The 26,761-nt window shown below is 48.4% G+C and overlaps 1 protein-coding gene and 1 long non-coding RNA gene across 4 annotated transcripts; one reads left to right on the top strand and one right to left on the bottom strand.

Annotated features, from left to right (window-relative positions):
* Nucleotides 1-1,927: 1,927 nt before the first annotated feature.
* LOC147584543 (uncharacterized) lies at nucleotides 1,928-22,509 on the bottom strand. 3 transcript variants are annotated; one of them, XR_015250902.1, is made up of 7 exons: nucleotides 22,124-22,509; nucleotides 17,169-17,343; nucleotides 15,387-15,555; nucleotides 14,364-14,596; nucleotides 7,684-8,093; nucleotides 6,567-6,672; nucleotides 1,928-2,264 (listed from the first exon to the last, which is right to left on the bottom strand). It is a non-coding gene; the product is annotated as an uncharacterized LOC147584543 (long non-coding RNA). The 3 variants fall into 3 exon arrangements; XR_015250903.1 differs by having other exon boundaries at nucleotides 1,928-2,060; XR_015250904.1 differs by lacking the exons at nucleotides 1,928-2,264; nucleotides 15,387-15,555 and having other exon boundaries at nucleotides 6,294-6,672; nucleotides 22,124-22,388.
* A 22-nt stretch (nucleotides 22,510-22,531) lies between these two features.
* Nucleotides 22,532-26,351, top strand: NHP2 (NHP2 ribonucleoprotein). The gene is made up of 4 exons (XM_086705971.1): nucleotides 22,532-22,760; nucleotides 22,840-22,909; nucleotides 25,286-25,391; nucleotides 25,999-26,351. Exons 1-4 carry the CDS (start codon nucleotides 22,601-22,603, stop codon nucleotides 26,122-26,124), a joined length of 462 nt encoding a protein of 153 aa, XP_086562097.1. The 5' UTR covers nucleotides 22,532-22,600; the 3' UTR covers nucleotides 26,125-26,351.
* Nucleotides 26,352-26,761: the final 410 nt, after the last annotated feature.

Here is a 26,761-nt window from a genome sequence, read left to right as displayed (position 1 = left end):
ATTTATTAACACCTGGGCTTCTGCTGCCATCAACACGCCCACGATACTCAGCACAGACCTGTTTCCTGAACTCCAAACCCTCAAGCATAAGTATCCCTCAACGTCCCTACTGAACTATCACCAAGGCGCCTCAAATCTCAGCATGTCCGAAACTGAACATACGACATTTCCCTGAGCCCAGATCCCTTTGCTCTGTTCTTGGCTACAGAGAAAGCCTCTCCCATCTAGCTACCTGTGCAGGCTGGGAACATGGGTGGGTCAGCCCTGATGCCCCTCTTTCCCTCACCTCCTCCTGTCCCATCTGCCATCTAGGCCCCAACATGCCTTTACTACTCTGTCAACAGTTCTCAGGTTGGCACTATAGGAGAGGCAGTCAGCATGAACGACACCACACTACCCAACAGATCTAAACAGCATGGAAGATTGTTTCTTTTTTCTTTAAAAAAAATTTTTTTAATGTTTATTTTTGAGAGAGAGACAGAGTGCGGGCAGAGAGAGAGGGAGGGAGACACAGAATCAGAAGCAGGCTCCTGGCTCTGAGCTGTCAGCAGAGAGCTTGAACTCACTAATCGTGAGATCATGACCTGAGCCAAAGTCAGATGCATAACCAACTGAGCCACCCAGGAGCCTCTGGGAGGTTGTTTCTCATAGATGAACAGTCCTGGGCTGGCTTTCAGGTCAGAGAAGTGGCTCTCCTCCACGTGGCATTTAAGGACACAGGCCCCTTCATCTTGGGCTGCCACCATCCCCTCACACCTTATCATGCGTGTGCAGCCCGCAGAAGGAAGCAAGGGGGAAGGACAGCACCTGTGTTAATGGTCCAGGCCTGGAAGTAGCACGCATCGCTTCTGCTCACCCTGCACCAGCTAGAACTGTCACGCCGACCTGCTGTGCCACAGGGGACACTGAGAAATGAGCTTAGCTACCCGCACATAAGGCAGGCAAGGACACACTGGGGCGCCCATCCTGCAGGACAGGCTCTTCAACAACTGTGTGTTAATGACAATGAAAGGAGACAGGAGAGGAAAGCTTTTTTTCAGTCAATCAGCTTTTTGGGAGACATCAGCAAGCACCTATCCTGGGGAACAAGCCGGCCTCCACCATTAGAAGGCACCCCCAGCCCTCTCCTGCTTTGGGATAGGAGTCTCCCTGCCACGTGGAGAGGCGAATGCTACACTGGGGAGGCACAGGAGGGCAGGACGTGTGGGAGGGACACATCCCTCCTGTAAGTCAGAGAGGTGGGTGGGAAGGACCAGGCTTCCCAAAGGGGGAGACACTGAACACTGAATGGGGGTTCTCCAGGCAGAGATGGTGGGAGACGAAGGCACAGAGACCCACTGAGCAAAGGCTCAGTGCTTGAGAGGGTGCAGAGTGTTCAAAGACTGCGGGTAGCCCCACATGACAGAAGGGAGTTGAGACCGTGCCATCTGGCAGGGACTTTACGTGCGGCGACAAAGGGATCCGTTTATCCACAGGAAACAGGAAGTCGGTGATGGTGGCGATGGCACGAGCCCATGAAAGGAGGGGCGATGAGAGACATCAAGGAGGGTGAGTGGGCAGAACTTTGTGTCCGTGTGTAGTCACGACCCTGACTCCAGGCACAGGGTGGTGGGCAGCAAGGCTGGAAGGGTGGACCAGAACTTCCCGGGGGTGGGCTTTGAAAGCCCAGCCTGGCAGGGAAGGCGATGGGCAAATAAGGAGAAAGCACCCCACCACAGGTGGCAGCCCCCTGGCTTCCTGGAGACACCTGCAGCTAACTGCACAAGCCAATTGCATCACAATGGCTAGCAAAGAATCAAGAGATGATCCATTTCACAGGTCCAGTCCAAGCATCTCATTGAGAGAGAAGAAAACTAAAAGGGCAGCGAAGAAAAGTGTCTCAGTCCATTTGAGCTGCTACAACAAAAAAAAACCCCATAGACTGGGCTGCTTGTAAATGACAGAAATTTATTCCTCCCAGTTCTGGAGGCTGGGAAGTCCAAGATCAAGGCGCTGGCAGATTCAGTGTCCTGGCTCACAGATGGCTGTCTTCTCCGTGTCCTCATCTGCCCTGGTGGGCCCTGCTTCCAAATACCATCACGTTGGGGGTTAGGATTTCAACATATGAAGTGGGGCGGGCGGGGGGGGGGGGACACACACAAACATTCGGTCTCGGAGTAGAGTGTGGGAGGGGGTGACATGTCTGGTGGCACCAGGCCTGGGACCCAGGCCTCTCTGTGGACAGTGTCCACTCAGCACCCGGCGCTGCTCCGAGGCCCAGGCAGCTGGAGACAAGAGACAAGGGCACACTGAGGTTTCCGTCCTCCTACGCCCAGTGAGCGCAGACAAGGACACAGAAGCTCCACCCCTCTCCTTCACCCAGAAACAGGAAGCCACAGGCGGGGACCCACTTCGTGGCACCTCCCTTTTCCTTCCACAGCAGAGGGCAAGGCAAAGCCCCCTCTCCTGGGCGTGGACAGTGGCACAGGGAGCCACAGCCCTGGCAGCAACATCTGTTCCCACCACAAGGCTGGAGCAGGCAGGTCTTCACCAGCCGGGCAGGGGCGGTCGGCAGCCGAGGAGGGAGGAATAGTCTCCAGTGTTCTTGGTGTGAATGCTACATCATGACTTCCGGTTCCACATTTGGCCAGTGAACTGGCCAAGCCACCTCTCCAAGCAGGGGCCGTGCTCCAGGCTCCAAACCGAAGACAAGCTCCTAGCGTGCAGAGGGGTCGAGGGATGGTTGCACCTCAGCAGACTCCTCGTCCCACAGTCACTCATGTGGCCAGCTGTTTGGTGGCCTTTTCCTTCTTGCCACCCGCCTTGCCCCACACACTCTCATGGCTGCCCCCTCAAAGAGCTCAAGCCTGCTACTCCCTGAAACCCCCTCACGTCAAACCAAGTCCTGCAGAAGCCTCCTTGCTTTGATATACCCCTTTCACCCTGCCCTTCCACCACTCCTTAATGAAATCAGCTGTCCCCACACAGCCCAACTCTCCTGAAAGCCAGGCCACACCTCCTCCCACCTCCCTCAACACGAATGGAGGGGCCATCCACGTCCCCATAAATGCAAACACATGTATAACTGAACATTTTCCAACAGCCACATTAAAAGACTATGAGGGGCACCTGGGTGGCTCAGTTGGTTGAGTGTCCAACTTCAGCTCAAGTCATGATCTCGTGGTTTGTGGGTTCCAGCCCCGTGTGGGGCTCTGTACTGACAGCTCAGAGCCTGGAGCCTGTTTCAGATTCTGTGTTGCCCTCTCTCTCTGCCCCTCCCCCGCTCACACTTTGTGTGTGTGTCTCTCTCTCTAGAAAATAAACATTAAAATTTGTTTTAAATAATAAAAAAAGTAGATAATTCAGGATGCCTGGGTGGCTCTGTTGGTTGGGCATCTGGCTCTTTGTTTTGGCTTGGGTCATGGTCTTCCAGTTCATGGGATTGAGCCCAGTGTGGGGCTCTGCACTGACAGTGTGGAGCCTGCTTGGGATTCTCTCTCCCTCTCTCTCCTTCTTCCTTCTCTCTCTCTCAAAGTGAATAAATAAACTTTAAAAAATTAACTAATTAATTAAAATTTAAATTAAAAAAAAGACTATGAGAGAATTAGAAAAAAAGGCAAAAGAAATACATTAAATTAATTTGAATATACTTTATTTAGACCACCAATCTATTCAAAACATTATCATTTCAACATGTAATCAACGTTAAAAAATTATTGAGGGGTGCCTGGGTGGCTCAGTCAGTTGAGCATCCGATTCTTGATTTCAGCTCAGGTCATGATTTCAGAGTTTGTGAGCTGGAGCTTCAAGTCAGGCTCTGTGCAAACAGTGCAAAGCCTGCTTGGGATTCTGTCTCTCCCTATCTTTCTGCCCCTCCTGCTCTCTCTCTCTCTCTCTCTCAAAATAAATAAATAAACTTAAAAAAAATATTACTGAGATGTTTTTCTTTTCTTTTTTTCCCCTTGGACATCTTTGAAATCCACATCTCCTCAATTCAGACTAGATACTTTCTTTCTTTTTTTTTTTAATATAATTTATTGTCAAATTGGCTAACATGCAGTGTGTAAAGTGTGCTCTTGGTTTTTGGGGTAGATTCCCGTGGTTCATCGCTTACATACAACACCCAGTGCTCATCCCAACAAGTGCCCTCCTCAATGCCCATCACCCACTTTCCCCTCTCCCCTACCCCCCATCTATGCTCATTTTGTTCTCTGTATTTAAAAGCGTCTTATGGTTTGCCTCCCTCTCTGTAACTTTTTTCCCCCTACCGTTCCCCCATGGTCTTCTGTTAAGTTCCCAGACTAGATACTTTCCAGGTGCTCAGTGGGAACAGCACAGATCTAGACAAGGGCTGGCAAACTATGGCCTACCCCCCAAATCTGTCCTGCGGCCTAGTTTTGTATGACACTTGAACAGAAAATGGCTTTTACATTTTTAAATGATTGAAAAAAAAATCAAAAGAATACTATTTCATGACACATAAAATCTATGAATTTCAAAGTTAGTGTCTGTAAGTAAAGTTTTTAATTGTCAATAAAAAGTGGAGCTACATTTCATCTGATTTTTTTGTTTTTGTTTTTTTTTTTCTTTTTTAAGTAATCTCTGTGCCCAAGGTGGGGCTCGAACTCACCGTCCCAGATCAAGAGTCTCATGTTCTACAGACTGAGCCAGCCAGACATCCCTGTTTCATCTCTTCTTATCAGGTACTCACCCACATAATAGCATGCCTCTTGGCCCACAAGGCAGACAATACAGTATTTACTATATGATCCTGTACAGGTAATATTTGCCCAGCTCTGTTCTACACCATTCTCCTGCCCCTTAAACTCCAATAGAGGAGGGCCCGATTTGGCTTTGGAATCATATCCCGTCTCCCACCCAGCGTCCCAACTCTGGGATTCAAAACAAGTCATTTTCCCTTGGGGGCCTCAATATTCACTTGAAAATCGGGCCAGCACTCAAATGAATGTAAAGAGTGAAAACCGAGGGCCGGCCATATAGCTGGTGACTCTTCACTCGTTTCCAGTCTCGGTCTCAAGTTTCCAGCCTTCACTCCTCCGCCTGTAACACCTGCCCACAGGGCCCCCTTCACCTGACTCAGTACCTCCCGCAGGTGATGCCCCACCTGTCGCCTTCTCCCAGCATCCATCTCCGCCTCCGTTGGCCAGAGCCCCACCTCGGTGGCTTCTGGATCACTCTGGTAGTGCAATCCTCCAACTGCTTGAAATAGCGTCCCACACCCTCATCAAACCCAGTTCCCGGCGAGGGGACACCCGCAGCCCCAGGAACGCCCTCGGCTCACAGCTCCGACCCTCCTCTGCTCGGCCCTCACACTTCCGGCACGCCCACTGCGTGCTCTGGGCATGCGCGCGGCTCAGGTGCCTCCAGGGAGCGACCAGCCCCTGCTCCCGCCGGGCCAGTTTCACACTCTCCCCCGGTGTCCCAACAGATACTTCCAACTGGCCTACCGAGGCGTGGGCCAGATTTGCAGGACCATGTCCTTCTTTTCCCTTGGCACCTCATCAATCCCGACACTAATATCTTAGTCCTGCCTCCTCCAGACACCCTCGCCGACCTCAGCCAGTCCTTTGGCAGGCTTCTGCCTTACCAGAACCAACTCAGGTCATCATCTCCTCCAGGCCAGGGTCAGGCTGGTCACCTATTTATGTTGGTCTAGTCTAGGCTGTTGAGCCTGGCCCACCCGTTTTCCTGTCGCGTCCTGCCAGTAAATCTTTTCCTCCTAGGGAAGCGTTCCTTCTAAAACGGCCCCTCCCTTTGGCTGCCGGGTCAGAACTATTTCCAGCAAGGATGAATGATATCCCAGAACTGATCTTGTTGCCCACAAATACTTTTGTCCCCAGTGAACGTTCCTCCATTTTGACAGAAAAGTGAGAACTGGACTCGCATTGGGACTTCGAACCCTGACCCAGGTTGGGAGAGCATTTCTCATACCAGTCACCAAATTTTCCTTCTAAGTTCCAGACAATTCTGTTTCTTTTTTCCTCTCCCCACATTCTAATCCACATATAATTGACATGCCATAAAATCCACCTGGTTAAAACGTGCGATTCAACGGTTTTAGTGTATTCCCAGAGTTGGGCAATGGGTCACCACAATCTAAGCTTAGAACATTCACCTGACCTAAAAAGAAACCCCTTACCCATTAGCAGCCATTCCTATCCACCCCCTCAGCTCCTGCAACCACTAATCTGCTTTCTGTCTCTCCAGATTGTTGTATTCTGGACATTTTTAAATAATTTTTAATGTTTTATTATTTATTTTTTTTTGAGAGAGAGACAGAGCATGAGCAGGGGAGGGGCAGAGAGACAGGGAGACACAATCAGACCAGGCTCCAGAATCCAAGCTGTCAGCACAGATCCGGACACGGGGCTCAAACCCACAAATCGTGAGATCATGACCTGAGCCGAAGTCAGATGCTTAACTGCTTGAGCCACGCAGGTACCCCTGGACTTTTTTTTATAAATGGAATCATATCATATGGGGCTTTTTGTATCTGGCTTCTTAGCATGTTTTCAAGATTCACCCATGTTTTAGCACAAGATACTGCCTATATACAAGAGACTCACCAATCTATCTCCCCAGTCTGGCCCTTTCTCATGAGCTCCAGATGCACAGGTCCCAGTCCTATGGCCACCTCCACACCTCCACTTGGAGGTCATCTCAGGCGTTAGCCTTGACATGACCAATACAAGAAAACCACAGACTGAGCTCAGTTATGAATACTGATGCAAGAATGCTAGTAAGTATAAGCAAGTACAATTCAACAGCATATTAATAATTTTAAATATTTAATTTTTTTTAACGTTTATTTATTTTTGAGACAGAGAGAGACAGAGCATGAATGGATGAGGGTCAGAGAGAGGGAGACACAGAATATGAAACAGGCTCCAGGCTCTGAGCTGTCAGCACAGAGCCTGACGCGAGGCTCAAACTCACGGACCGTGAGATCATGACCTGAGCCGAAGTTGGCCGCTTAACCGACTGAGCCACCCAGGCGCCCCAGTAATTTTAAATATTCAAAATAATTTTTTAAGTAATCTCTACACCCAATATGGGGTTTGAACTCATGACCGCCAGATCAAGAGTTGCATACTCCACCGACTGAACCAGTCAGGCGCTCCTAATAATAACTTGAAATCATAACCAAGCAAGACTTATTCCAGAAAGGCAAGGATGGTTTAATATTAGGAACTCCATTGGGGACACCTGGGTGGCTAAGTCAGTTGAGCATCTGACTTCAGCTCAGGTCATGATCTCACAGTTTGTGGGTTCGAGCTCCGCATCAGGCTGTCTGCTATCAATGTGGATCTTCTTCTCCCTCTCTCTGCCCACTCCCCACTCATGCTCTCTTTCTCCAAAATAAATAAACATTAAAAAAAAACACTTTAATATTTAAGAATGCCATTAATATAACGATAATATTAATAGGAAAAATGAGGGGGGAAAAGTCTTATCACTACAGTAAAACCTTGGTTTTCAAGCATAATTCATTCTGGAAACATGCTTGTAATCTAAAACACTTGTATCTCGAAGTGAATTTCCCCATAAGAAATAATGGAAACTCAGATGATTCATTCCACAACTCAAAAATATTCATATGAAAATGATTACAGTACTGTAATATAATGCAAAATAATCAAGAAAATACAAAATATAAAGAAAAATAAACGAACCTGCACTTACCTTTGAAAACCTTTGTGGCTGATGTGAGGGAGACAAGAGAGAGGAGGGTTATTGTGTAGGACAACTTTCACTAATGGAGTCACTGCTTTTGGTACTGCCATCTAGCCGCCTTATTTCTTCTTTCTCCTTTAATATTGTGCAAATGGTCGATGTAGACTTCTTATAAAATCTCGCAATTTCTGCCACTCTCATACCTCATTTGCATACCTCGATTTTCTTCTTAACTTCCACCGGAATCATCTCCTTCTTACCGCCTTCCTTTTCAATCTTTTCCTGCATGGGGCCATTGTATACACTCTCACGGATGTTGGCCACAGTAAAGTATTAATAAACTCTTGTCATATACTGTATTCACTGTAACTGGCAATAAGGCAGCAGAGGAAACAGTCTCTGTCTGCAGGCAGCCTGACCTAGAATGAAGCAAAGCATTCCTAAGCTTACTCTTGTATGGAAAAGCAAAGGACTGTCCATAGGTGCTTTGAAGTGACAAAAAATACACTTGTGCTAGTTGTGGGCACCTTCCAACGTTCTGAAAAATCACTGATTTCTGGAGCATCTGGTTGGCACAGTTGGTTGGGCATCCAACTTCGGGTCAGGTCATGGTCTCACAGTTGGTAGGTTCGAGCCCCATGTCAAGCTCTGTGCAGACAACTCAGAGCCTGGAGCCTGCTTAGGACTCTGTGTTTCCCTCTCTTGCTCCCTCCCTGACCCAGGTGCGTGCATGAGTGCTCTCTCTCTCTCTCTCTCTCTCTCTCTCAAAAATAAACATGAAAAAAAATTTTTTTTAATTTTTTTTTAACGTTTATTTATTTTTGAGACAGAGAGAGACAGAGCACAGCCGCTTAACCGACTGAGCCACCCAGGCGCCACAAAAAAATTTTTTAAAAAAGTAAAAAAAATAGGGGCGCCTGGGTGGCTCAGTCAGTTGGGCATCCGACTTCGGCTCAGGTCATGATCTCACACTCCGTGAGTTAGAGCCCGGCATCGGGCTCTGTGCTGACAGCTCAGAGCCTGGAGCCTGCTTCAGATTCTGTGTCTCCCTCTCTCTGACCCTCCCTCATTCATGCTCTGTCTTTCTCTGTCTCAAAAATAAATAAACATTAAAAAAAAATTTTTTAATTAAAAATAAATAAATAAAACCACTGACTTCTGTCAAACACTGTGGCCTGAGACCGAGCATCCGAGTATGGGAGACAATCATCCACAATTCCACAGCCAGAGAGAAAAACCACTGGCTCAGTTGTGCTCATGTGACATTTGGCATCACATACGACTCATATTGCAAAACACTGCTTGTTTATTAAGTTAAAATGTATTAGAAATGTTTGCTAGTCTTGCTGAACACTCACAGAACAAGTTACTCACCATCCAAGGTTTTACCATATGAATGAACAGGGTATTTGATACATTTCAACATATATTTTTATTTAAGCCATTCCTGACAACATAGAATAAGATAAACGCTTTTAAAAAACAACTGAAGGGGCGCCTGGGTGGCGTAGTCGGTTAAGCGTCCGACTTCAGCCAGGTAACGATCTCGCGGTCCGTGAGTTCAAGCCCCGCGTCGGGCTCTGGGCTGATGGCTCAGAGCCTGGAGCCTGTTTCCGATTCTGTGTCTCCCTCTCTCTCTGCCCCTCCCCCGTTCATGCTCTGTCTCTCTCTGTCCCAAAAATAAATAAACGTTAAAAAAAAAAAAAAAAAGTTTAAAAAAAAAAAAAAAAACAACTGAAATGTCGTCTTCCTGAAGCCTTCTTACTTTGATTAAAGTAAGAAACAGTACCTTCTTACATTTATTCTTTAACTTTTCTGGAGGAACAACTAACACAATTGGACAAGAGAAAGAGATTCGAGGTGTAAAAGAGGAAAAGAGTAGGTAAAATCATCACCATTTGCAGATCACATGATTATATACTTGGAAGCCCCAAAGAGGATTAGCCAAAACATTATTCTAAATAAACAATAAGAGAATTCAGCAAGGTGGCTTTTATGTATGCCAACAATAATCAGAAAATAAAGGAAGAAAGGACATAAAACTCCTAGGAATACACTTAATACTCAAGATAAAGATGAAGCAAATAGTAAACGCTGAGCACACAAAACATGTGAGGAAATGGAAAGGCCTTTTGTGTTCCTGAATAAGATTCAAGATCACGAAGACGTCCAACCTCCCCTAGACATCTGATAAACTAATTTAAGGCTATCTATCCTAATAGAAACACCAACAATTTCATAAGAACAGTCTCCTATTGAAAAAAGCAAGATGCGGGTGCCTGGGCGGCTCAGTCAATTAAGCGTCCAACTCTTAGTTTCCACTCAGGTCATGATCTCATGGTTTGTGAGTTCGAGGCCTGCATCAGACTCTGTGCTGACAGTGCAGAGCCTGCTTAGGATTCTCTCTTTTTCCCCTCTCTCTCTGCTCCTCCCCTGCTCGCGTGGGCTCTCTCTCTCTCAGAATAAATAAACTGGAAAAAAAAAAGGAAAGAAATACTTTCTAATACTTTCCTGATCCTCTCAACAATCTGACAGGGCCTTTTTCTCTGCCAGCCTTTCCTGCCCTCCACCGGTTTTTAATTCAGTGAATGTATCCAGAAACCTGACAGGTTCATTTTCTTTTTTCCTTTATGTTTATTTATTTTTGAGAGAGAGAGCGCGCGCATGCATGAGTGGGGGAGGGGCAGAGAGCGAGGGAGACAGAATCCAAAGCAGGCTCCAGGCTCTGAGCTGTCAGCACCCGAACTGAAGTCGGATGCTTAACCCAGTGAGCCACCCAGGCGCCCCACGTGTTTGTTTTCTACCTTGTGCCTGAAAACAGCATCCATTTCTTCTCTCACGTGTCAGAAGTGTCACAGGATGGCGCAGTGGGCTTCTCTGCTCAGTGCTTTACAGGAGGCTGAGTCAAAGTCTGTACCCGCTGTGATCTCACCTGGCACTCAGGGCAGGTGGTCCTCTTCCAAGCTCATTCCGGTTGTTGGCTGCACTCAGTTCCTGCAGGGAACTTGCAGGACTGGGGTCCCCCTTCCTGTCAGCCGAGGTCGCTCCAGGCTCCCTGCAGCTGCTGTTCAGTCCTTGCACAAGGCTCCCATCTTCACAGCAGTTTCTAATCTCCCCGATGGCCCAGCTGCCACCAGCCAGGGAAGTGCTCTGCCTTCAGGGACTCAGCAGTTATATGCTGGGCCAGCCTGGATAATCCAGGGCAGTCGGTGGTGCCAACTCACAGACTCACAGGAGTGACAGCCCGGTGGACCCACAGATTCTGGGAATTAGGGCAGGACCTCTCTGGGGGCCCAGTTTAGAAATTCTGCCTACCCCACCTGTCCTCTTCCCCACCTGCACCCCCCAGTCTCAAAGTCCTACATATTGGTCATACCCATTCCCTGAGCTCCGACCTCTTGGCCACCACCATCCTCGGCTCCTCTCACGGGTCACCTGGGCCGCTGAAGTGGGTCCCATGCTGCCCTCATCTTTCTTTCCCCTTCCCCAGGCTCCACTGCCCACTCCCCTCTTTTCCCACGGTAGCCAAATGATCTTACAAATGCACAAAGCTAACTGGCCCACTCCCCAATTTATTTATTTCTTTAAAAAAAATTAATGTTTATTTATTTTTGAGAGAGAGAGAGAATAAGCAGGGGAGGGGCAGAGAGAGAGGGGGGGACAGAGGATCTGAAGCAGGCTCCATGCTGACAGCAGAGAGCCTGATGCAGGGCTCAAAATCACGAACTGTGAGAGTGAGATTACGACCTGAGCCGAAGTCAGCTGCTTAACCAACTGAGCCACCCAGGTCCCCCTTATTTTATTTCTTTTTTCTTTTCTTTCTTTAAAAAGTTTATTTATTTGTTTCTAAGCGTTTTTGTGGGTTTTTTTGTAATCTCTACACCCTGCACGGGGCTCAAACTCACAACCCTGGGGTCAAGAGTCGCATGCTCTTCCCACTCAGCCAGCCGGGCGCACTTACTCCCCAATTTAAACTCCTGCAGTGCCCCCCAGTAAGCTCAAGACCTAAACAAAACTCTACAAAGTTCATTCACTCCAATGTTTTCTGGGCATTGACTCCTTGGGGGATATGGAGATCCACTGACAGTCTCTGCCCTTCTGGGGTTTTCTGTGTTGTAGCCTGGTAGATCCCCAACAATGAGCATGGCCGCCATGAGCACTGAGGGTGGCCGACCTGGTGGGTCCTGCCACCTAGCGTCCTCAACCCTGCCCTCGCCCTCTGCTCCAGGCATGGCCAGCGCCCATCTCCCCACCAATCCAGCGACTCTCAGCAGGAAGCAGCTTCTCCCAGGTTTCAGCTCCATCTTCTCCTGGCTGACCGGAACCTCTGGAGGAGAGAAAGACTTTCTCCCTGTAGTTCACCATCGCTCCCTCCAATGCCTAGCACAGAATTTGGCACATTCCAGGTGCTCAGTACGTCTTTTGGAATGAATGGGAAGTCCAGTACAGCGACCCCAAACCTCACGTTCCCTCTACTCTTGATGGTTTGTCAACTGTGCTGACACTGCCGGCTGCAAAAACTCCGGCTGCTCAGACTTCTAGCCCATGGGTGCCCACACTGGCGCCCTCTGCCCTGGCCTTAGCTGTACACTGCAGCTGGAGCCCAGGATGGACTGTTTGGGGATGAGCTATTTAAGGAACATGGCACGAGGTCTGGCAGGCATGCCAATGTTGACTCCAGGAGGCCTTGGAAAAGGAGCACAGGAACAGAATATGTGCCCACGGAGCTTGCGGATCCTATGAAACAGTGGGAGGCAGCACAGTGCCATGCAAAGGGGGCAGCTTTGGTACACACACACACACACACACACACACACACACACCGCTTAACACCCCATCAAGCTTTACCAAAACAGGAGGGTAAAAGAGAAAAGAGAGAAGATGAGAAATTTTGAGAGCATGCAAAGCCAAGGGCAGAGGGTAACAGATGAAGCACGTGGTGAGAAACGCAGCCAGGCAGAGGCCGAGGGGGACCACAGAGGACAGCAGCCCTGCATGACACCCACAGGCACCAGGAGGGTGGAAGTGAGAGTCAGAACTGAAACAGGACAACACCCCCTCCCCCCAACCCACCTCTTCCTCCAAGCAGCTTCAGACCAAAATACCCATCTGGGAAAAGCACACTTTTTTTTTTCTTAAAGATTTACTTATTTTTGATAGAGAGAGAGCGCATGTGAGGAAACGGCAGAGAGAGAGGGGGGACAGAAGATCCGAAGCGGGCTCTGTGCTGACAGCAGCAAGCCCGATGTGGAGCTCTAACTCAACAACCATGAGATTTTGGCCTGAGCTGAAGTTGGATGCTCAACCGGCTGAGCCACCCAGGCGCCCCAAGAGAAAAGCACACTTCAGACTCTTGTTGGTGGCCCGGAATAGAACCTGCTTCAGGCTCTGATTAGGGCTCAGGGGCTGAGGGTGGACTCAGCAGCCACCCCTTCCCCACCACCAGTGAGAGCCACGGCCCACAGCCCAGGGCTGCCCACCCCTGCACAAGCACCCAACCAGAACGCATAGGGGCTTATGGAATTGCCTCGGCTTCCCATCTGCGAAATGTCTGGATTAGGTGGTCCCCAGGGTCCCTTTGGTTTCCAAAAGTCCAGATCTCCCTTCTAATTATATCCCCGCCAGAAATCAGAGCCACATGTCACTGCCTGCCCCAGGTCACTGGCTGTGAAAGTGGGAGAGTCAGTGCTGAAGCCCTATGTCAGAAGCTGCCTAGTGACTCGAGCCTCTCCAGGCCCAGCCCTCCAGTCCCATCACTACCTCAACCCAGCCAGATGGCCCATGGGGCTGGGGGCTGGGGGCTGTCTCAACCTCACCTGATCCCTCGGCTGCACATGGACCTCCAGCGCATGCCCCGCTAAGGCATAAGACCCCAGTGCTGGGCTCACTTGTGTCCCCGAAAAGATCTATTCAAGTCTTAACCCCTGGTACTTGTACACATGATCTCATTTAGAAATAGGGTCTTTGCAGATGCAATCAAGGTAAGATGAGATCATTAGTGGGTCCTGATCCAATGACCGGTGCCTTTCTCAGAAGAGGAAAATATTGGGGCACTGGCGTGGCTCAGTCAGTTCAGCACCAACTTCAGCTCAGGTCATGATCTCAAGGTTTGTGGATTCAAGCCCCGCATCGGGCTCTGTGCTGACAGCTCAGAGCCTGGAACCTGCTTCGGATTCTGTGTCTCCCTCTCTCTCTGCCCCTCCCCCACTCCCACTCTGTCTAGGTCTCTCTCTCTCTCTCAAAAATAAAATGAACATAAAAATTTTTTTAAAAAGAAGAGGAAAATATCATGTCAACACAGGTGCACAGAAGGAAAGGCATGTGAGGACGGAGGGAGAGATGGGAGTGATGTGCCTACAAGCCAAGGAACACCAGGGACTGGGGGCCATTCCAGAAGTTAGGAGAAAAGCATGGAATAGATGTTCCCCTGGAATCTTCAGAGAAAACATGCCCCTGCTGATACTTTGATTTCAGATTTCTAATCTCTAGAATTGTGAGACCATAAAGTTGTGCTGTTTTCAGCCACCCAGTTTGTGGTATTTTATTAGGGCAGCCCTAGGAAACTAATACATCCAGTCAGTTCCCAGTCTCTGCTGGTTGAACAAATGAGTACATCCCACTCCCAGCCACTCCCCCCAGCCCCACCCCCTGCTTGCAATCTGTCATCAAGAGAGAAAGGAGAGGGGTACCTGGATGGCTCAGTCCATTGAGCTTGAGTGTCCAAATCTTGATTTCAGCTCAGGTTGTTGCATCCACACGACTTCTGAAACAGAATGCTACGGGCACCAGTGACAGTCACAACAAAGTTTATTACAATGAGAGGCAAGGCAGACCGATCGGGACCAACACTCTTGGTAAGAGTGCAGCCTCGAACAGCCGGGGTACAGAGTTTTTATAGCCGATCACATTGTTTTATCATCACCTGGGAACAGAACAAAGAAACAGTTTCCAGATGAGTTAGAAACAGTTTCCAGATGAGTTAGAAACAGTTGCCTAATGAGGTGTTTATTTTAGACTTTCTGCCTCTAAGTTGCAACCAGTGGATCTCCTTGACCCTGCCTCTGATGCTCTTTTCTTTGAACTTTTGTTTCCTTAATTGGTGAAGCCTAATTTACAAGAGTATAAGACCAAGAGTAAAGCAAGACTGTTATCTCTTCACCTTCAGTGTCAACACAAAGCTGTTATTTTTCAAGCTAAGTGTTAAGCCCTATACTACAATTTAACCCTTACAAGGTCATGATCCCAGGGTCATGGAATCGAGCCCCGTGGCGGGCTCCAAGCTAAGTGTGGAGCTTTCTTAGGATTCTCTCTCTCTCTCTCTCTCTCTCTGCCCCTCTCCCCTGCTCACAAGCTCGCTCTTTCTCTCTCTCTCAAAAAATAAAAAATTTTTAAAAAGAGAGAGAGAAAGAAGAAAAGAAGCAGGCCCACCTCTCACATTGGAGAGGTTCAGGGCAAGAGTACAAATGGAGCTCTCGATCCCCCCTCTTCTATTCCTACCCACGCCTCTCTGTTCTGACAGTGAGGGACCCACTTGCACATGTGTGGACGCCCCAAGCCAAATGTTCACACTCTGTCCACAACCTACCAACCCACACCTTGGCCGCCCTTCAGATCTACAGGGATGGCCTTCCCTCTGAAGAGCAGACTGGGGGAGAGGGCTACGCAGGCCCTGCTAATGGACTCCGCACCAACTGAGCATAGAATTCCTGTACCTGGAGGGTTGGGGGTGGGGAGCTGACCTCCAGGCCTCGGGCTCCCAGATTCTTCACCCCTCACCCGGGCCCTCTAAAGCTCAGGCCCCGGGAGGGAACCTTCATGCCACCAGCAGAAGCAGAAGGGCAGCCTGGGGGCTTTCCTGGCAGGATCTCCTTCAATCCTCATCTGATTTGAAAGACCAAAAAAACAGGAACTCCTAAAGTTAAACAATTTGCCCAGGGGGTAAAAAGCTGATAAAACCTTATGGCTGGGATTCAAATCCTGACCTGTTTGACTCTCAGACCCCTCCTCTCTCCAGGTATCCTGTCTCTCCCTAGGATTGGTTTAGATCAGTAAACTGATCTAAAAAGTGGTTCAAAAACAAAAACAAGCTAACAAACACTATAGCCATCAAAGCAGTTTACTACTGCCCAAATACATATAAGCATCTAGAATATGACAGAGGCATTTTATTTTATTAAGTTTATTTATTTATTTATTTATTTATTTATTTATTTATTCATTCATTCATTCATTCATTCATTTGGAGAGAGAGAGGCAGCACAAGCAGGGGAGGGGCAGAGAGAGAGGGAGGGAAAGAGAATCCTAAGCAGGCTCTGCTCCATGCCAGTGCAGAGCCAGACTTGGGGCTCGAACCCACAAAACTGTGAGATCATGAACTGAGGCAAAACCAAGAGTCGGATGCTCAACTGACTGAGCCACCTAGGTGCTCCCCAACAGAGGTATTTTATTTTTTAATGTTTGTTTATTTTTGAGAGAGAGACAGAGTACAAGTGGGGTAGGGGCAGAGAGAGGGAGACACAGAATCTAAAGCAGATTCCAGGCTCTGAGCTGTCAGCACAGAGCCTGTCATGGCGCTCGAACTCACAAACCATGAGATCATGACCTGAGGCGGTCAGACACTTAATTAAGCCACTCAAGCACTCCTCAAAAAATTTTTAAGGTTTATTTATTTTTGGGTATTTTAAGTGAATGCATGGCTCAATAAAGAATTCAATAAATGACAGAAGGACAATGGCTTAGCCAGCTGGAAGAAAGTCAAGCTGGAGCCCAGCCTTGCTCCTAACACTCACATTAAACCTGATGGATCAAACATTTTCATACAAACTGTGAAACCACAAAAGCACTAGGACATTTGCCTTAAAGTACTAAAAGCTCTTCTACAGCGGGAAGAGATCACCATATAGAAAAACTGGACAAGAATAGAACATAAATGAGCTGTAAAAACATGAAATATAGAGGCACCTGGCTGAATCAGTTGGTAGAGTGTGCGACTCTTGATCTTGGGGTTGTGGGTTCAAGCCCCACGTTGGGTGTCTGACATTACCTGAAAATAAAATCTTTAAAAAAATAATATCTAACTTCCCCAAGAACTAAATCAATGTAAATGAAAACAAGACACTATTTGTCCCTACTGGATCATCACCAACTTTCTTCCCTCTAAAAAAAAGTTGCTAAAAGGGGCTCCTGGGTGGCTCAGTCAGTTAAGCAGCCAACTTGGGTTCAGGTCATGATCTAGTGGCTCATGAGATCAAGTTCCGCATGGGGCTCTGTGCTGACAGCTCAGAATCTGGAGCCTGCTTCAGATTCTGTCTCCCTCTCTCTCTGCCCCTTCCCCGCTCAGGCTCTCTTTCTCAAAAATAAACAAACATAAAAAAAGAAAAAGTCGCTAAAGCCCAGTCTTGGCAAGTGTTGGTGAGACGCTATTCAGAACAATTGTAAACTGTACCTCTTTTTTTTTTTTTTTTTAACAGGGCAGGATAAACACCTTTTATTACCTGACTTTCCAGGCTTTGGTTTTCCTCAGATAGAACTCTAGCTCCTTGCCCTCCAGCACATAGCCATCTGCTTGGCCACACTGGCCTGGTCTTGAAGCGATGCATGCAAGAAGCTTGCCCTGCTGGAACTGCTCCTCCAGAAGACTGCTTTTAATTTTTTTTAAGTTTATTTATTCTTGAGAGAGAGAGAGAGAGAGAGAGAGAGAGAGAGAGAGAGAGAGAATGAGCAGGGGAGGGGCAGAGAGAGGGAGACACAGAATCCAAAGCAGACTCCAGGCTCCGAGCCATCACTCGAATCCACGAACTGCGAGATCATGACCTGAGCCGAAGTCAAATGCTCAACCAGCTGAGGCACCCAGGTGCCCCAATAAATTGTACCTCTTTAGAGGATCACCTGATAATACTGCAGATATCAAAATTATAAATGTTAGGAATTTATCCTGGATAGACTCACAAAAGTAGCAAAGATAGAATATTCATTGCAAACTTACTCAAAATAGTAAAAACACTAAAAACAAACTAAAATCCATTAGCAGGGGCTACTTAAATAAACTATGGAAACCCGCACAATGCAATGTGATGAAGATCTTAGAAGAATAAGATTTATCTCTATGGTAGAAATAGAAACATTTCCCATGATATGTTGATAAGGGGAAATAAATTGCCAGAACAGTACATTATATTATTTTTTAAATAGAATTCATTTTATTATGAAATTTTTAAAAAATTTTCAGACTTTATTTTTAAGTAATCTCTACACCCAACATGGGGCTCAAACCCACAACCCCAACATCAAGAGTTTCATGCTCCACGACTGAAATAGCCAGGTACCCTTTTATTTATTTATTTATTTATTTATTTATTTATTTATTTATTTATTTATTTTATTTTATTTTATTTTATTTTTATTTTTATTTATTTTTTTTTTTCGAAGTAAACTCTATATCCAACACAGGGTTCAAACTCACAACCCTTAGATCAAAAGTCCTATGTTCTACTGACTGAGCCAGCCAGGTGCCTCCATTTTCTTTTTTTTTTTTTTTTTCAACGTTTATTTATTTTTGGGACAGAGAGAGACAGAGCATGAACCGGGCAGAGGCAGAGAGAGAGGGAGAATCGGAAACAGGCTCCAGGCTCTGAGCCATCAGCCCAGAGTCCGACGCGGGGCTCGAACTCACGGACCGCGAGATCGTGACCTGGCTGAAGTCGGACGCTTAACCGACTGCGCCACCCAGGCGCCCCCATTTTCTATTATTTAATGTATGTAAACAAACATAGGTACGCATATATACCCAAAAAACTTAACAGTGAATACTTGGGGTGCCTAGGTGGCTCCATCGGTTAAGCTACCCATCTTTGATTTTGGCTCAGGTCATGGTCTCACAGTTCGTGAATTCGAGCCCCAATTCAGGCTCTGCACTGGTAGTGTGAAGACTGTTTAGGATCCCTCCCTCTCTCCCTCTCTCTCTGCCCCTCTCCCACTCCTGCATGCGCATACTCTCTCTCTCAAAACAAATAAACTTTAAAAAACAAAAAAGAATGTGGGGAAATTGGAACCCTTGTACATTGATGCTAGGAATATAAAATGGTGCAGCCACTTTGGTGAACAGCTTGACAATTCCCCAAAAAGTTAAACATAGACACAAGATTTCTAGTTCTAGGTGTATACCCATGAGGACTGAAGACATATGCCTACACGAAAACTTGCACATGATTGTTCATAGCAGCACTATTCACAACAGTCAAAAGGTAGAAAGGATCCAATCATCCATTGGCTGATAAATGGATAAAATGCAGAATACAATGGAATGTTAAGTGATAATATTCCTACATGCTGATACCTGCTACAACATGGATAAACCTAGAAAACATTATGCTAAGTGAAAGAAACCAGACACAAAACGTCACATGCTATATGATTCCATTTTGATGGAATGTCCAGAACAGGGAAATCTATAGGAACAGAAAGTAAATTAGGGGTTGCTTAGGGCTGGAGAGAATGAGGGGGTCAGAGGGTACAGGGGTTTTTATTGAGGGGATGTAAATGTCTTCAAATTGTGGTGATATCTGCACAACTCATTAAAATACACTAAAACCACTGATTTGTACACTTTAAATGGGCAAACTATATGGTACATAAATTTTATCACAATTAAAAAAATCATCCTCCCCATCTTTTCAAAAGATGGGACCTTAGACCATCTGGGTCCAACTTTCTCACTTTACAGACAAGGTGCTAAAGCCTCAAGAGAGGTTAAATGAATTGCCCAAGGTCACTTGTCCTTCAGACCCCTGGTCTAACGCCCATTAAGCTATTATGGTCTCATCCAGTCTATACTGCTTCAAGTGAGCTCAAATAGCCATTAGAACAAAATCAGTAAAGTCACACAAGCCATTTCAGATCTGGCACAGAGGTCTGAGCCTGGTTTTAAAAATACATGGTGTAGGGGGCACCTGGGTGGCTCAGTTAAGCATCCCACTCTTGGTCTCAGCTCAGGTCATGGTCTCACGGTTCGTGAGTTCAAGCCCCATATCGGGCTAACACTGCCAGCGCAGAGCCTGCTTGTGATTCTCTCTCTCTCTCTCTCTCTCTCTCTCTCTCTGCCCCTCTCCTGCTCACATGAGCTCATGCATGCTCATGTATACACACATACACTCTCAAAGAAATTTATATAAAAAATAAAAAAGAAATAAATAAAAATACATGACGTAGTTGTATGACAGAGGATGTATCACAGAGTCCAAGCAGAGTGTGGGCTTCCAGACAAGTGGACCTGGATTGAAATCCAGCTTTGTATGAGCTTGACCGAGCTATTTACCCTATGAGCCTCCATAAATTGTACATAATAAAGGCATTCTTTGTGAGCAAGGGAGGAAATACTCCATGTAGTGTGCTGGGCACATAAATGTTCACTTCCTTCCTCCTGCCTTATGATCGTGGAGAGGCCTTCACAACTGAGACCTTGGTAAGGTCAATTAGGCACATTTACTCAGATTGGGTTTCCCAGGGATGAAATTCTCTGCTGGACAGAGTTCATCCTGCCGCATGCACACATCTAGCAGTGCCTCTTCCCCTTGTGACTCTGACACATTGTCATCAGTCCAACAAGGCTGAAAACATTCACAGGAACACCACTCAGAAGCTGGAATAGAAAAGCACCCTTCAGGGGCGCCTGGGTGGCTCAGTTGGCGGCTCAGTTGGTTAAGCATCCAACTTCAGTTCAGATCATGATCTCACGGTTGATGAGTTCAAGCCCCACATTGAGCTCTCTGCTGTCAGCACAGAGCCCACTTCGGATCAGACCCTCTGTCCCCTTCTCTCTCTGCCCCTTCCCTGCTTGCCCGTGTGCCCTCTGCTTTCTCTCTCTCAAAAATAAATATTAAAGAAAAGAAAAGAAAAAAAAAGCACCCTTTAGAGCCCTGCCAGTTATGTGTTCAGGAAGCCCACAGGGGGGCTCTCACAGTTTTAGGACGCACTTCCCTGGGACCGCCAAAACTGCTACTACAGGACCTATGGGGAGGGGGTGGGCTACGGGAGTGTAAGGGGGTATAGAGAGGTGTAGGGAGGTGTAAGGGAGTGTGGGGAGTGGTGGGAAATGGTACAGCAAAGTCCTAGGCAGGAAAGTAACTACCAGTGTCAAAGCTCTGGAAAGGGTTACCTTTTCTTGAGAATTCCAAAATGAAAACATCTTCTTGTTATGTTGTGCATACAAATTTTGTATACTTTCATGTTATTTTTTATTGCTTATATAATGTATTTTCATTGTTCAGTTGATAGATATTTCTATTTGTGAAAACTATTTGGGGTCTAAGCGTAGGATGGATTGCATCCTAATTTTTCTTATCTAAATGCTAAATGAAGGGGCACCTGGGTGGCTCAGTTGTTAAGCTCAGGTCATGATCTGGTGGTGGTTCGTGGGTTTGGGCCCCATGTTGGGCTCACCGCTGCCAGCTCAGTGCCGTTCTGTCCCCCCCCCCTTGCACTCTCTCTCTCTCTCTCTCAAAAATAAATACGCATTAACAAAAAATAATAATAAATTTAAATAAAATTTTAAAATCTAAAAAAAAGAGCTAAATGTAAACAACCGACTTGTTTTTTATTGAATGACTTTGCACTTGGTCACAGGATTAAAAGTTCAATTTTTAAATTGGCTTAACTAAGCAGCGCTCCCACAGCCACCTGTATTCCGTTTTTGTTTTTGTTTTTTTCCCACCTGCATACTTTTAAGCTCCAACTACTGGGGCACCTGGCTGGCTGAGTCGGAAGAACGTGCGACTCCTGATCTCAGGGTTCTGAGTTCGAGCCCCATTTTCGATGTAGAGATTAACACCCCCCCCCCAAAATTAGATAAACTTTAAAAATTAAAAAAAAAAAAAAAGTTCCACTTACTGGCCTATTCCGCCACCACAAAAATGTCAGGCCTACCATCGTAGGATTCAAGGCAAGTAATTTGTAGCAATGATCTAATTCATATCCATCCAGTGTTCCGGGACACGGTGGAAGAAATTGGGAGATAAAAGATCCACCCTAGTCTGGGCCAGCTCGCCGCCCCAGCGTCACCGTCCACCAAAGCTCTACAGACACCTGCAGCGCGGGCGCCCACTAGCAGACCTCCCCCACCGCGCCCCGAAGGCTCAGCCCCAGGGTTCCCGGGGACGCTCACGTTCTCCTCCCCCTCTCCACTCGGGCATCTCCACGAGGCCGGGGGATTGTGCGGCACGCCTGGCAGCAGTAGGAACTGGGAGGAAAACAAAGGGGTCGGGGGCGCCGGTGGGAGTGGGTGGGGACTGCAGTTTTAGATGGGGTGGCAGGGGGCGTGGCAGGGGAACCTCTCCCGTGGGTAACATTTGAGCAGATCCCTGCGGGAAGACAGGCGCTCAGTGTGAGTGGGGCCACAAAGAGTGTGAGAAACTGTGTGAGAACGGAAGAGGCCCTTGGCAGCGTGAAGCTTTACCTCAACCTCGGCACCGGCGGCACTTCGCCCAGGACCATTTGACGATCCGATTCTACCGCGGTTTGGATTCACCATTCTTCCGCTCGGCCGCAGACCCCGCCCCTCAAGGAAGGGTCCAGTCCTGAGACCTGGTTTCGCCCCCGCAGGTACTGCCTCCTTCGCCGCTCCCAGTACCGGTGAGGCGGACTCTCAGACCAGCGGGAGCCAGTGCCCTAGTCACTTCCCGCCCTCGCCAGGCCCCGCCTCCTCTAGGCCCCGGCCCCTATCCGCTCCGCCCTCCGACCGAGACTCCGCCCCGTTTGTCCTGTATTTAAGGGTCTGAGCGTCAACGATTGGTCTGAGTCAGAGACTTCATTTCCCGATTGGCTGGGGTGTATGACAGGCTTACGCAGAACGGGGTGACCCGGAAGTGATTCCTGAGGCTCGGGCCGCGTGGATTCGCCTGCTGCGGGCTCGGTTGCAGCAGCTGCTACTGCGATGACCAAAATAAAGGCAGATCCAGACGGGCCGGAGGCTCAGGCGGAGGCTTGCCTCGGGGAGCGCACTTACCACGAGCTGCTAGTGAATCTGAACCCCATCGCGCAGCCCCTGGCTTCTCGCCGTCTCACGCGGAAGCTCTACAAATGCATCAAGAAAGGTGCTGCAGCCGCCGCGGTGGCCGGTGGTGGCGCGGGTGGTGGGCCGAGACCCCCACACTGATTCTTCTGTCGTTGCAGCTGTGAAGCAGAAGCAGATTCGGCGCGGGGTGAAGGAAGTTCAGAAATTTATCAACAAAGGCGAGAAAGGGTAAGGACCCCCCCCCCCCCCACCCCGCCGCCGCTGGATTTTGCATTTCTGAACGATAACAGGTATCTCTACTAAGTAGGTGTTGGAGAAAAGTCGGCTGAAAGCGGGGGAGGGCGCTGGATGGTTCAGTCGGTTGAACCTCAGTTGGTAAGATTGAGCCTCACATCAGGCTCTGTGCTGACAGCGTGGAGCCTGCTTGTGATTGTCTCTCCCTCTAAACATAAAAAAAAAAAAAAAAAAAGTGATCGGATTTAGCCCACATACGGAAAATAATCAGCAGCCCGTGACTTCCCTTCAATACAGCTAGTGGGTACATCACATCACTTACAAGAGCGCAAAAGTAACACCACTGGGAAAGTGAGTACTGGGGAAGTGAATGGTATAAGCCTACTCACTTAGGGTAGACACCAGCTTCATTCACTCATAGACTATTGTCTATATTCTTTTTCGGGCACTGTGCTATGGGGAGACTGTCTTTCATCAAATACACATAAAATTAAAAGTTCTGAGATAACTGAAGGAGTATACAGGGTGTAGTGAGAATGACTTCATTACTTTTTTGGCATCTGTCAGAATCTGAAACTTACTTATTCCCAGGATCTCCCACTCAGGTCAGACAGTAAGCTCTTTGAAAACAGGATAAAGCCTCTCGTTGCTTTATCCCTAGAAGTATATGGTACATTGTTGGTGCTCAAGAGATAAACAGTCCTGGGATTATTTGATGCCCAGTGGGAAGTCTGACCAAGAGGGCAGGGGTTCTGCCAGAAGGTACTGGGTGCCACAATAGGAGAGAGGATAGTGGAGGACAGAAGTATTACCTTCTCATGGGGCTTTGTAAGCTGTGGTAAGTTTAGTTTTCATGCTCAGCTTTGCAGGCCACTGAGGGTTAAAAGCCAGGGAGTGACAGAATTGTTTACCCTTAGGATTTTTCTGGCAACTCTGGAAAGGATCAGGGGCGCAAGAGTACACAAGGAAATTGAGATAGGAGACTGCTGTAGTCTAGAGGAGGTGGGGGTGATTTTGATGAGGTTAGTGGTGGCTGAAATAGAATTAAAGTGGATGGATCTGAGAGGACTTTCGGACATGCAATGAGGAGGTATGGATTCCAGCTGAAGAGGGAAGATCATGAGTTTTGTTTTAGACACATGACCTGCCTCATCCTATACCCGCCCCGCCCCCCCCCCCCCCCCCCCCAGCAGAACTGTCAAGTTGGCAGGTGGCTGTATAGATTTGGAGCTTGGAAGGGAGAGGCCAGGCAGGAGAGAACAGATTTGGGAGTTGTATGCACATGGCAGTGAGGCCATGGCAGTGCCTGGGGTCACCCAGGGAGAAGGTACTGAGAGGGCAGCCAAGGATCAGGCTGTGAGGAGCCCCAGCACTTAAAGGCCACTCAGAGGAAGAGGTGTGCAGAGGAGAGCCCAGAAGACCAAAGAAAAACTAGAGGAGAGCGGGCCCAGTACTTTGAACCAAGAGCTCTTCCCTTATGTTTGCCTGTCACTCCCTAGAGAAACACTCTTCCTTGCCCCAGAGGCCTGACGTCTTGCCAGAGAGGTATCCTACCTGAGGGTTCTCTGGCAAGCCTTCATTAGTTCTGGTCACTCTTGGGACTGAGCGAATGCTTCTCAGCCCAGCATTCAAGGCCTTTGGATATGGCCCCTACTAATCTCTCTAGCCTTCTTGTCTACCCTATCCTAGATTCCAAAGGCCCATCCCAGGCCCCCGCCAGCCAGCTCCTGGGTATGTGGTGCCATTCTGATTCTCAGTCTTAAATGCTTTCCCTGTACCCAGCCCCTCCATGGACTGCCTGACCCCTAAGAAGGTGCCAGCTTTCTGATCCATTGTCCCCTCCTGATTTTTTTTTTTTTTTTTTTTTTCAGTTTGTTTAGTTGTTTGAGAGAGAACGTGGATAGGGCAGGGACAGAGAGGGAGAGAGAATCCCAAGCAGGCTCTGCGCCAGCATAGAGCCTGACATGGGGCTCAAACTCACAAACAGTGAGATCATGATCTGAGCTGAAATCAAGTCAAGACATTTAACCAACTGAGCCAGCCACCCAGGTGCCCCATCCTGATTCCTTTCTTGACTCTTCAAGAACTGAGCTTACTCCTTGGGGTCACTACCATACCTCACCTGTCCCAGTGGGATCCCACTTGTCACACTTCGTGGCATTTACTTAATTTGCCGAGAACTGGGGATCACCTCCCCAGAGGAAGGTGATCATCAAACACAAATTTGCGTGTACTTTCAGGAGGTGGGAGATCCACATTAATAACTGGGGTCCTTGAGAGCAAGGTCCATCTTACTGGTCTCTGGACAGAGGCACTTTTGACTGAAAGCGGGACTGAGCAAGTTAGAGATGAGGGTTTCTCTCATTTCAGGATCATGGTTTTGGCAGGAGACACATTGCCCATTGAGGTATACTGCCATCTCCCAGTTATGTGCGAGGACCGGAATTTGCCCTACGTCTATATCCCCTCCAAGACGGTAAGGAGCACACAACCCCCGCCCCAGTCTTGGTCAGCATTGGAACAGCGGGTGTGGGATCAGGTCTGTGGGAGCAGGCCACAGTGGGAAAGAACACAGGCTCTGGAGGCAGACCGGAATGGATCCTTGGCGCTACCGGCTCCTGGTTGAGGGACTGCACGTTGACGCTTTGCACTTCACTTTCCTTCTTGTGAGCTGGGAATCCTTGCCCTCGTGGACCATGGGAATGGAAAAGGAGGTGTGTGTGGATGTGCTGTCGACCAAGATGCAGTGCTTGTGTTAGTCCCGTTAGGCGGCTGCTGTGCTTGGGGAGGAGTGGGCATTCAAGGGGCTTGTGCAGCTGGCCTTATCCTTATACAGGGGCCGTGGCCCAGAGAGGAGGTTGGCAGGGACCAGAACACAGGTCCGGCCTAAGGAGATAGCCTCTGCTGGGCCGGAGCCCATTTGTGCTTGCTCTGTGGCAGCGTAGGCCCAGTGTTGCTGGACCTGACTCGAAAATTGGCAGAGTTGAAATGATGGTGTCATGAAGACCGCACGGCACTTGTCTGTGGGCCGGATGAGGCCAGCAGGTCATGGGTCTTGCAGCCTTTTCTCCCCTGCTCCACAGGACCTGGGGGCAGCCGCAGGCTCCAAGCGCCCCACCTGCGTGATCATGGTCAAGCCCCATGAGGAGTACCAGGAGGCTTATGACGAGTGCCTGGAGGAGGTGCAGGCCCTGCCCCCACCCATGTGAAGGACTCGGACACTTGCTCCGGAAGTGGTTGGTCTGGCAGTGGGCCAGCTGGTTGTCCTCCTGCGGCCTGTGTCTGTGCATCGCCCTGGTCCCCTGCAGCATGTCTTCTTCCCGGGCAGCTCCGCCGGCTCTTTTGTGAAGGCATAGCCGGAATGTTCCGTTGAGCATCGGTGAAGACCACTCCGAGGGTATAGTGTGGGGGAAGTAAACGCTAAGACTGAAAGGTGGTGAGTCTGTGGGTGTTTTTTTCAGCGGCAGGTGCTGCTGGGCCAAGGAGGTGGTGGGCAGGAGGGAGTAGAAGCAGCCATTCTTGGCAGACAACCCGAAGGACTTACAGGGTGTCCCAGGCTGCTGCCAGACCCAGGCTGAGTCTGGGCCCTCCCATGGCCATGGTAGGTGGCCTCAGGATGAGGCCACTGCAGCCAACCCCATGCCCAGAGCCTGCAGCCCCTGCGCTGGGCACACCCCCATTCCTTTCTTCCTTTCCCTGCCCCTACGAGCCTGAAATGCCACTGGGAAATGTATGGAAACCATTTACCCACGTGGCACAGCAAATGTGAAAGAGGGGTATGAAACTAGAAACAAAACCCTGGGCCACCGTTCCTACTTGGCACAATGACCCCGGTAACCCAGTCCC

Source organism: Puma concolor, chromosome A1 (genome assembly GCF_028749965.1).
Source record: "Puma concolor isolate L17-30 chromosome A1, mPumCon1.1.hap2, whole genome shotgun sequence".
Classification (NCBI taxonomy): Eukaryota; Metazoa; Chordata; class Mammalia; order Carnivora; family Felidae; genus Puma; species Puma concolor.
The sequence above is the reverse complement of the archived record's forward strand: the minus strand, read 5'-3'. Positions and strand labels throughout refer to the sequence as shown.

Excerpts from the sequence above, each read along its gene's own strand:
- NHP2 (XM_086705971.1), top strand. The coding sequence starts at position 22,601 with ATGACCAAAATAAAGGCAGATCCAGACGGGCCGGAGGCTCAGGCGGAG. Across the intron at positions 22,761-22,839 it reads CTACAAATGCATCAAGAAAG|CTGTGAAGCAGAAGCAGATT; the intron begins GTGCTGCAGCCG and ends CTGTCGTTGCAG. Across the intron at positions 22,910-25,285 it reads ATCAACAAAGGCGAGAAAGG|GATCATGGTTTTGGCAGGAG; the intron begins GTAAGGACCCCC and ends CTCTCATTTCAG.